General features: G+C 35.6%; 1 protein-coding gene across 1 annotated transcript in view; it reads left to right on the forward strand.

The window, feature by feature from the left end:
• The window catches only part of LOC130876465 (zinc finger protein 431-like), a 30,093-nt gene extending 22,872 nt beyond the window's left edge, over nt 1-7,221 (forward strand). Inside the window, exons 2-4 of the mRNA XM_057773021.1 lie at nt 3,754-3,880; nt 4,086-4,146; nt 4,620-7,221. Coding sequence (XP_057629004.1) covers nt 3,754-3,880; nt 4,086-4,146; nt 4,620-6,210 — 1,779 coding nt within the window. The 3' untranslated portion in view covers nt 6,211-7,221. The remainder of the gene's footprint in view (nt 1-3,753; nt 3,881-4,085; nt 4,147-4,619) is intronic.
• Nucleotides 7,222-10,664: the final 3,443 nt, after the last annotated feature.

The raw sequence follows: 10,664 nt of genomic DNA on the forward strand, positions 1-10,664 counted from the left end.
ACTGCTTTCATGGTGTTCCATGTGTTTGGGTATGTTGTGTATTTAGTTTCATTGAATTCCAGGGAGTCTTTGATTTTTTTTTTCTTACTTTACCCAGGGGAATTCAGTTGAACAGTGTTCAATTTCCATGAGTTTTTAGGCTTTCTGTAATGTGCGTTGTTGTTTTATTCTAACTTTAAGCCATGGTGGTCCAGTGAAATACAAGGGGTTATTCCAATTTTTGATTCTGTTGAGATTTTCCTTGTTACTGAGTATGTGGTCACTTTTAGGGAAGGTTCCATAATGTGCTGAGAAGAAGATATATTCTTTGTTGTTTGGGTGGAATCTTTTTATAAATGTCTGTTAAGTCCATTTGAGTCATGACGTCTGTTAATTCTCTTATTTCTCTGTTAAGCTGCAATGTGGCAGACCTGTCCGTTCGTGAGAACAGGTTGTTAAAGTCTCCCACTATTAGTGTGTGTGGTTTGATGTGTGATTTAGCTTTAGTAATGTTTCATTTACAAATATGCATGCCCTTGTATTTGGGGAATAGATATGTTCAGCACTGAGATTTCATGTCGATGGATTTTTTTGTTTGATGATTATTAAATGTCCTCCATCCCTTTTGATTAAGTTTAGCTTGAACTCTACCTTTTTATATATTAGGATATCTGCACCAGCATATTTCTTAGGTCCATTTGATTAGAAAATTTTTTCCCCAACCATTTACTCTGTGGTAATGTCTGTCTAAGACCTTCTGGCTTTCAGAGTCTCCATTGAGAAGTCAGGTGTTACTCTGATAAGTCTGTCTTTATTTATTACTTGTCCTTTTTTTTAGCTTTTAATATTCTTTCTTTATTTTGTATGCTTAGTGTTTTGACTTTTTTCTGTTTAGTCTATTAGGTGTTCTGTAAGCTTTTTGTATCTCCATAGGAATGTTCTTCTTTAGGCTGGAAAGGTTTTCTGCTGTGATTTTTTTTTGAATATATTTTCTGTGCCTTTGAGCTGGTATTCTCCTTCTGTCCCTATCATTCTTAGGTTTTGTCTTTTCATGGTGTCTCAGATTTCCTCAATGTTTTGTGTTAAGGATTTGTTGGACTTAACCTTTTCTTTGACCAATGAATCTCTTTTCTTTATCTTATCTTTAATGCCTGAGATTCTCTCTTCCATCTTTTGCATTCTGTTGCTTATGCTTGCATATGTAGTTCTTGTTCATTTATCCAGAGTTTTCATTTTCAGAATTCAGTCAATTTGTGTTTTATTTCCTCTATTTGAATTTTTAAATCCTGAATTGTTTCCTTCACCTGTTTGATTCTTTCTTTCTCTTTGGTTTCTTGGATTTCTTTAAGGACTTTATTGATTTCTTCCAATTTTTGTTTGTCTTTTCTGTGGGGAGTGTGAGTTTTACAGCTCTGGAGCTGCAAAAATGTCCTTACTTACCAGGAAGCCAGACTATACTTAGAGCCACAACAGGACAGCTCTGGGGGGGGCGGGGAGGGTAGAGCCACAACAGGACAGCTCTGGGGGTGGTGGTGGTAGAGCTGCAGTAGGAAGCTCTGGATGGGTAGATATGCAGTAGGACAACTGTGGAGGGATAGAGGACAGCTCTGGAGGCTGGAGCCACAATAGGAGGGCTCAGCCCTAGAGGAAAAAGTGTCCCGAATTGTAGGGAAGCGAAGCTACCTGAAGCTGGGACTCATTATGGCCCTTCCGTGCCTGCCCTAACACACACATGATACACACGCAATTCTAAATGTTTAATTGTCTAGATGGGATAACGGAATACACTTTGGTCTTTAATCACACTTAAAATTTTTGATGGGATTAAAATATCCCATCAGTTTATGTATAGATATTATTAAACAGTTAAGTATTACAATGAAAAATGAAGTGTTTTATGTGGCACTGTTTCTCGATTTTTTCCTAGAGCTCCTTTTAATCAATTGGGACCTTTATGTTTGTTTTTCTTTCCTTTTTGAGATAGGACCTTTTGGGCCAAAATCTGGCCTTGAAGTCCTGTCCCTATTCTCTTGCTTCCTTCCACTTCCCACTTGGTGAGATCAGGGATTTCAGGCCTCCGTGTCTATCTGAAGAAGACCTTTTCTAAAGACTTGATTTTAGGGAGACCTCTTTTTTGCAGACTACAGTCTTTAACCCAAATGTCAATATTTTGGTTTCAGAACTATATATAATTATATAGGGATCTGATGTTGTTAACTTGACAAGCAAGAACTGTTCATTTGGTCCTGTGGATTCTTGCTGGTGGACAGTAAAATCCTGTTTCCTTTAGATACAGCCCTTTCTGGGACATTCTGAGGGTCTGCTTTCTCCAAGATAAATATATCTTCTGCTGGTGATAACAGTCAGAAACTGAAACCACATTGTACATAAACAGTTTCTAGGAGCTGAAAAGATGGCTCAGTGGAAAGAATCTATATAAACTTTGCAGAAGACAGAGTTCAGTTCCCATACCCATTTTGCCATTTCTGTTGACTAGGATCCATTCCTATTCCAGATTTGTGGGCTTTCAAAAAGCTCTAATAGCTTGTATCCTATATTCTTTTCTTTCTCCTGGGATATTCTTGTGTTAATTTCTTTTGTGTTGTTTCTAAAGGCAATGTTTCATATAGGCCAGGCTGCCCTCAAACTTCCTATGTCCCCAAGAATGATTTTCAATGTCTGATCTTACTACATCCACCTCTTCACGTGTTGTGATTAGAGGCATCCCAATCCTTGTCCCCTTTCTGGATCAGGAATTGAACTGAGGGATTCACACTTGCTAGGCAAGAATGCTACCAGCTGAGATGGATCTGTGGTCCCTTTATTCTTTTTGATTTATTAGGATTTTATGACTTCAGTGCCTATTTACATGCTTGCATAAACTGTGTCTGCCTGGTGCTCCTGCAGACCAGAAAGAGTCAGATCCCCTAGGGGTGTAGTTACAAATGGTTGTGAGTGACTGTCACTTGTCTGCCTGGTATTTACTCAAGTCAGAACAGGGCATTGAGTTCTCCTGACCTGATGATAGGAATAGTTGGTAACTACAAGTGAGTACTGAGAACTGTCTAGGACAGGTGATCTTATGTGTTGACACATCTTTATATACTCCATCATTTTATTATTCTTTTTGGGATAAGCATTTACTCTACTAATGTTTCTGAGAACTTTGATTTGTCAGTCAGAACTAAACATGCATTACTCCCTAGGAATTATTAGCCATACAAATTTATAAGGGATCACTTCAGATTATGATTGAGAAGTACAGAGCTGGATTGAATATTTTAACTCTTTGAGTGCTTTCTATTTGTTTGATTGAGACAGTCTCAGTATGTAACTTTGACTGTTCTGGAAATCTCTACACAGACGAGGCTATCTTGTAAATCATTAAGTATCACCTGCCTTTACCTCCTGAGATTTACAATTAATATGGGCCCCAACATACCCATATTGTCTATCCTTTTTCAGTTGATAATTTAAAAAAATTTCTGATGTATACCAGATAGTGTTATTCTGTTTACATGTCTCTCTGTGTTTATTACTAGGCATTTCTCCTGCAATGACAGATTCTGTTTTATGGCCACAGATATGGAAGGCATGATTCTCCTTTTCTGTTTCCTTTTAAAATGTGTTGGTGACTGCCTTTGTTATTTTATGACCAATGTGACATTATGTAATGAGCACAATGAATTATGTAAATATATTCTCAATGAAATATACATTTACAATGCAGTCAGACTCAACACTTCTATTATGTACATATGTGGGACACTTTAGGATGCAGTGACCTATGAGGATGTGCATGTGAATTTCACTCACGAAGAGTGGGCTTTGCTGGATCCTTCCCAGAAGAGTCTCTACAAAGATGTCATGGTGGAAACCTACTGGAACCTCATTTCTATAGGTAGGAATATGAGCTTTCTGTCACTTTTCAACTTATGGGACAATCCTCTCTTGATGATTGTTGCTCTTCTGTGATTTTGAACATGAAAGAGAAAGAATCTAGTGAATAACTCAGACATTGTTCAATAATTCATGAAAGATAGAGTATTCGACTGTGCCTAATTTCCAGTAATATATCATATACGTTTTCTGGTACTATATTTTAGGTTACAAATGGGACGACCACAATATTGAAGAAGATTATCAAAGTTCTAGAAGACATGGAAGGTAATTTTCATGTGCGAGCTGGTGCATATATACCATGGAAGAAGTGTCCAACACCATGTATTCCAGTGTCAGGGACCTGATTTGAAAAACATTCCTTTAAGGATAAGATAAGGAAACAATGCTATAGCGCATGTCACAGTTTTAATCATAGCCATATGAAAAGCATTTTGTAGAATTGTCCATCCAATTATTATCATGCCGTTCAATCATCATATAAGGTATAGATGCTGATAACACAATTATACTATGTCCAAGATCTTTTATAAGCAAAACTTCCATACTATGTCTAGTGTTCCTCATATACTTAAAGTGAGTGACTTACCATAATTTAGTGAGAAGAGCACTTTATGAGAGACAAGGAATGTATTGTGGTGTAGAAACCTGAATCCATACAGCACGTCTCTGAGGCACAAAGTGTTAGACTATGTGAATGCAATGTGAAAACCTTTTATTTGCTATTGTTCCTTTAATAGGCATATCAACTGCCACTCTGGATACAAGCCATATGAGCATCAGGGATATGGAAAGAAGCAATATACCTCTTTTCCTCCTGGAACAGTTAGAAGATATGCTGTAGTCCCTGCTGCAAGAAGACATGATGGCTGTGATACAAGTTTACACTCTCACATTGCAGAAAACCCTTATGAGAACAAGGAATATGGAAATCCATCTGTCTGTATTGGTTCACTTTGCTCATGCAGTGTGACTCACAGTGTATGTTATACATACAATCAGTGTTATAAAACCCTGAGTTCTTCCAATTTTTTTCAAAGATATGAAAAAGCTTATTTTGGAAAAGGAAGTGAAAAATGTGAGCTTCGTACTAAGGACTTTAGCCATCACAGGTATCTTCAGATACACAAAACAACCGATAATGAAGAGAATCTCAATGAATGTGATCAACATGATAAACCCATTCAATATGATTCTACTTTACAAGTACACCAAAGAACCCATTTGGAAGAAAAACCCTACAAATATAATCAAAGTGATAATGTCTCTGCATGTCATAGTTTTCATCAAGCACATAGAACTCATTCTAGAGAGAAAAGGTATGAATATGAGCAATGCAGTAAAGCCTTTGCAAGTCCCAGTTATCTTCAAATATATAAAACTATTTATACTGGAGAGAAACCCTATGAATGTAATCAATGTGGTAAAACCTTTGTACAGAAGAGTAATCTTCACAGGCATGAAAAAAGTCACACTGGAGAGAAACGCTATGAATGTAATCAGTGTGGTAAAGCCTTTGCACACAAGTATAAGCTTCTTATTCATGAAAGAATTCATACTGGAGAGAAACCTTATGAATGTAATCAATGTGGTAAAGCCTTTGTAGAGAAGTGTAATCTTCGTAGTCATGAAAGAAGTCACACTGGAGAGAAACCCTTTGAATGTAGTCAGTGTCACAAAGCCTTTGCACAGAAGAGTTCTCTTCGCAGTCATGAAAGAGTTCATTCTGGAGAGAAACCCTATGAATGTAATCAATGTAGTAAAGCCTTTGCTCAGAAGAGTAATCTTCTCATTCATGAAAGAATTCATACTGGAGAGAAACCCTATGAATGTAATCAATGTGGTAAAGCCTTTGCTCAGAAGAGTAATCTTCTTAGTCATGAAAGAAGTCATACTGGAGAGAAACTCTATGAATATAATCAAAATGCTAACTCCTTTACACAGAAGAATAATCTTCTCATGCATGAAAGAAGTCATACAGGAGAAAAACCCTATGAATGTAATCTATGTGGTAAAGTCTTTGCAAGGAAGAGTCATCTTCTTAGTCATGAAAGAACTCATACTGGGGAAAAACCCTATGTATGTAGTCAATGTGGTAAAGCCTTTGGACATAACAGTCATCTTCACAGTCATGAAAGAATTCATACTGGAGAGAAACCCTTTGAATGTAAGCAGTGTGATAAAGCATTTGCACGTAAAAGTCATCTTCATAGGCATGAAAGATGTCATACTAGAGAGAAATCCTATGGATATAATCAATGTGGTAGAGACTTTGCACTTAATAGTCATCTTCAAATAGAAGAAAACTCATACTGGAGGCAAATCCTATGAATGTAATCAATATGGTAAAGTCTTTGCATGTTGCAGTATCCTTCAAAATCATAAAAATAATCACACTGGTGGAAATCTCCATCAATTTAATAAATGAGGTCAAGCCTTGCTGTCCACAAATGAAAAAGCCTACATTTTTATCTCAATGGTGCTTCAGTAATATTAGTAGAGCCACTCCATAGTTAAAATATTCTTTTTCAAGTTGTAAACATTTGTATTCCAAGAATATAGAAACATGATAATTTGAATAATAAAATATATTTCCAATTGAAAGTGATATTTATACTGTCATTCCATTATTTTTGGGTCATGGTACTTGGTTCTGAGGTTAAATACTTCTTATATTTTCAGAAACACAAATGAATGGCAGAGAATTTTATCAGTAAGAAAATGTGATTGCCGCTAAGCCTGATGACCTAATATTGAGTTCCAGAATGGTACTACTTTACAGAGGGATCCTTTCTCAAAATATCCAAAAAAGGGATCTGGAAAGATGGTTGGATTTCCTCAGGACCTGAGTTCAATCCCAAGCACCAACATAGAAGCTCAAAACTCTGGAAGTATAGTTCTAGGGGATCCATCACACATGCAGGTATACACACAGGCAAAACACCTTTTCATGTAAAAGAAAAATAATCATTTTTAAATGTATGCATCACATTGTGGAACTTTTCGTTGCATAATTTGGGCTCATTTCCAATCATCTAAATCATTTTCTGGGATCATTCACATTAAGAGAATTATGTTAACAACTAAAATAAGCAATGTGCAGAGTCTATTCACAAAGGGATTAAATTCATTCAATTCATCACAGAACAAGTAGCAGGGACTTTCCTCACCTCCAAATGATGAGGATGGAATAAAGGAGAGTATTCATTTTCTGTATAATGATATCTTTTGGAGCTGCATAATTGACTCAGTAGCATTGCATCTGTAGGGCATTCAAGTTTGGTTCCTAGCACCCACGTGAGGTGGCTCAGAAGTATCTGTAAATTCTGGTCCAGGTGTGATGCACTTCTTTGCCTTCCTTGGGAACTGGAATGTTAATGTTATAAAGATGGATATATACATATATACACTTAACATACATATACATACATATGTATATGCATATATGTATATATATGTGTGTGTGTGTGACAGGAGACTCCATATTTTAAAAAGCTTTATTCGTGTATGTGTTATTTTTTTTCTTAAAATTGCTTTTGTTCAAGTATATTATTGGAACACTGTCCTGGTTGAAGTTATGTGAGAAAGAAACAGGACAAGGCTATTGTGATGTAAGTTTCTGCAAAACACAGAATTGTTCTTTGAATGTGTTTTCTTGTTCCTTACAATATAGCAGTGAGTTTACGTCTTTTTAGTCATTACTGTTTGTTGTTTTTATTCAATTAAATTATACTTTATATGCCTTCATGGAAAAAGTTGTTACTATTCCATGTATGTTGGAGGAAGCTGCTTGTTCATTTCCAGGCTGCTCAGACCCAAAATAATTACACAGAAGCTATATTATTTAAATCACTGCTTGGCCAATAGCTTAAGTGTATTGCTAGGTAACTCATATCCTAAATTAACCCATTTCTATTAATTTGTGTATTGCCATGTGGCTGTGGCTTACTGGGCAAAGTTCCAGTATCTGCCTTTTCTGGTGACTACATGGCTTCCCATTGAGCCTGCCTTCTTTCTCCCAGCATAGTTTTCTCACCTATCTCTACTCTTCTCTATCACAGGCCAAAGCAGCTTCTTTATTCATTAACCAATAAAAGCAACACATATACAGAAGGACTTCCCCTTTTCTGTCTAAATGAAAAGGAAGGTTTTAACTTTAACATAGTAAAACTACATAAAACTAAACAGGTATCAAGCAAGAATTACAGTTATAATATTTATATTTACTTCATCTTTTATTATAACTAATGAAAACTGTAACTATTCTTCACCAAAGACCCCAAAAGGACATAATATTACCTAAGTAAACAGGATGTGCATTGTAAGCAACTTTCAAAACGTTAGAATTGACAGAGACATCTCACTACCTGGACTGTCACCCACAGTTTTTCTGTAACATTCGGGCATCTATCTTCAGCTTACAGGCCCGTAGTGTCCAGCAGACTTTTCCATGAAGCAGGAATTTCAAAGACATTTTTGCCTACATCAGCAATTTGTCATTTATTTTCTTCTGCATCCTGCAGAATGTCTGGCAGTCTTTCATGAAGCAGGGACCCGAAGGACCATCTTACCTATAGGCAAGTTTTGTTATATGTAATTTTACTACGTCAAAGTTAAAACATCCCTTTTCATTTAGACAGAAAAGGAGAAATGGTGTGGGACATCCTTCTGTACCAATTGAGCTTCAATTTCATCCCGGGAAAAATCACAAACATGCCCTCTCCCCATACCCAAACAGTGTTGGGACACAAACCAGTGGATGGATTTTTCCATTAGACATGAACAAATTATATGGTGATGTTTTCATGCCAAAATCTATTCACATTTTAAAAATATAAAATTTTAAATAAGATATGTATGGTTATAACCCTAACTCCACCTTCTAATTTTATGTTTAATTCAGTCTTACAACTCCCATGTGCTCTTTAAAAATTCCTTGACCCTGCAAAGTACATCATCTCATATCCTTAAGATGAATTTGTTCCAGGCTGTTATCAGGGTTTTTGCATCATTAGCTTAATGGTACCCAGATAGTAATTATCATTTATTCAAGGCATCAATGACCCAAATCCCTTTGATGACAGAAAGAGAAATTCCCCTTTTACCTAACATTCCTGGGAGGAAAAAGGGATGATGTATTCATTTCTGCAATTACTTCCTGCTGACCTCAGGATGTTGTTCTCATGGCCCTGGAAGGCTAGAATGTTAGTCAAAGGCAATGAGGAAACTTAGAAGTATCTAGTTGATAGCCATGCTGAAAAACAGCAATCACATTGGCTGGATTGGTCCATATCAAGTTTCAGCAAGTTCAGTGTTCATAGTTATTTGGAGTAAGGTGTCAGCAATTGATGTTTAGATAGATTTGTTATCCAAATGAAAACCTGTTAAGAGAGATACAAACTAGGAACAGATGTTAAAATTTATTAACTTATTTTAAAATTGTAGACTCACAGTCTCAATAATTAAGGAAGGGGAAGAGTCCCAAGACCAGGAGAGAGAGAATATACCATAATCCTTTTAATTTGGGAGAAGTGGATCCAAATTGTATAATCCTCTTGATTTTCTAAAGCTTGTTTGAGTCTTCATTTTATAAAAGAAAAACATAAAAGTTGTAGATATATTGGCATTATCAGTCTGTACTGAAATCCATATTGTAGAAAAAGCAGGTAACAAGTATCTATAAAATAGCTGGAATAATTCACATCCTTGAGTTCGAGCAAAAACTAGATTTGGGTTAAACAACATGTAAACCTATATTCAGAAGATAACCAAAAGAAATTTAAAATCTTGAGCTTGTGACCCAAACAGTAAGCAGTCATTGCTCTGCTAGTTTGTTAGAACTCTATTAATGTTAAATTCTGAACTTTTGAAATCCTAGTATAATAATATTATGGAAAGGAAATAAATTCTGTAATATTTTTATATACAGCTTAAGCCATTATTATAAATTTGTATCTATATTTTTCAGAATATCTTCTCAGACCCATATATTCTAAGCTTTTATGCCTTCAAATTCTTATAACCTATATGACCTTATAACCTTATAACCTATGTCCTAAGGCCTTTATATCTTTAGACTCTCAGAGTTTATATAAGCTCATAAGCATTTTGTCCTATTATTAACCATTATAGGAGCAGTTAGACTGCAGTTTGCATTTATAGACCACAGATGTGATGTTGGCAGTTTTTAATAAACATGTTTGGACTTGTCCATGAAAGTCTAAATAGCTAAGAGCATTAGCCTTGTCATTTCATAGGAGGCCAATCATAAAATTCTATAACTTAGGGGGTTGTAATATGTTAATTATTAACTTGTATTTTTAACCTCAGTCCTCCTTTTACATTTACAGATCATGATTCCATTTTTAACATAAATGTTCTGCAGTGAATAATCACCAGCCTTTTTTATGAAGAAAATCAAACAGATTAACATGATGAAATCTCCAACATTATTTATAGTTTCCCTTAAAACTCAATAGTTTTAAGACGAATAAGGAATTATTGACAAATTCCTTTTTCTATATTATTATAGTCTCTTGTTTGTCCCCTAATCCTTCAGAAAACGTGCAAATCTCCATCAGTGTCTTCTGTTCTGATTTCTTCCAGCAGTCCAGAACATTGCATGGATATATTTCAAATAAGAGCGTGTGTGTGTGTGTGTGTGTGTGTGTGTGTGTATCAATCACAATAAGAATAACTTAAATTTGCATTAACATGTAAAAAAACCTGTACCAATGTGAAACTTTCCAAACCAACAGCACTTTTCTTTATCTTAATAATTTGTA

Source organism: Chionomys nivalis, chromosome 6 (assembly GCF_950005125.1).
Source record: "Chionomys nivalis chromosome 6, mChiNiv1.1, whole genome shotgun sequence".
NCBI lineage: Eukaryota > Metazoa > Chordata > Mammalia > Rodentia > Cricetidae > Chionomys > Chionomys nivalis.